Source organism: Bactrocera latifrons, unplaced genomic scaffold (genome assembly GCF_001853355.1).
Source record: "Bactrocera latifrons isolate USDA-ARS-PBARC rearing strain unplaced genomic scaffold, ASM185335v1 scaffold_117, whole genome shotgun sequence".
Lineage (NCBI taxonomy): Eukaryota > Metazoa > Arthropoda > Insecta > Diptera > Tephritidae > Bactrocera > Bactrocera latifrons.
In genome coordinates, this window is record NW_017534597.1 from 49,694 (window position 1) to 50,577 (window position 884).

Sequence of the window (884 nt, forward strand, 5' to 3'; positions counted from 1 at the left end):
AAGCAACTCGTCTACGCGGAAAGAAAAAAAAAACAACAAATATAACATAATGAATGAATGAATTTATCTTCTTTAATTTTTTTTTTTTTTTTTTTGTATTAAATAGTTTTTGTTGTTTGTATGCTTACATTCGGATAACTGAGCGGACGTAGGCGCTCGTAGTCCTCTTGCCCGGCTGTATCCCAGAGTGTCAGGCTGTATTCATTGCCATCGACCGTGATGTTGCAGGCATGGTTATCGAACACTGTGGGTATGTATTCTTCGGGGAATTCGTTTTGTGTGTATGTGATGAGTAGGCAGGTCTTGCCCACCATACCGTCGCCGACTATTGTGATTTTAAGGGGACGTAAACTTCTCGCCATTATGYTGCTGTTGTTGTTGCTGTGGATGCTGCAATTGGTACTTTGTTTTCACTTGTCGGAATTCTTGTTGTTTTCTAGTGTTGYCGGAAGATAATGTATTGCACCGGCTAACGCTGTAAAGGAAGGAAAAGTGAAAATATAGAAAAGTGTGTGTATTTCTCTTGTGGGGAGATATGCGTGTAAGTTTGTATGCTTGTAATTGTGCGCGTTTGATTGCRTCTGTTGGCATATGCAAGCTGGTTAGCTTACGTATAAGTGGCATATTTTAGTGAATGAATTACCCAGCAAGCATTTTAGACCCTTTAAAATATAGAAAATATAGCTATAAATGAGCAGCGTGAAGAGCTGATTCGATTTAGCTATATACATATATGTATATCCATCTCTCAGCCTGTATATGCGCGAGCTATTCGCTCAGTTTTTGAGATATCGATCTGAAATTTTTCGTACATGCTTTCTCAAGATGTTGCTTATTTGTTCATACAGACTGAACGACCAAAACCAAATCATTTATGGAAAACT

The 884-nt window shown here is 38.4% G+C and overlaps 1 protein-coding gene across 1 annotated transcript in view; it reads right to left on the bottom strand.

Moving 5' to 3' along the window:
- LOC108978095 (ras-like GTP-binding protein RhoL) overlaps positions 1 to 884 on the bottom strand; it is a gene marked incomplete in the record, with an annotated part of 9,302 nt that overhangs the window by 941 nt on the left and 7,477 nt on the right. Inside the window, 1 exon segment of the mRNA XM_018948228.1 lies at positions 129 to 475. Coding sequence (XP_018803773.1) covers positions 129 to 362 — 234 coding nt within the window.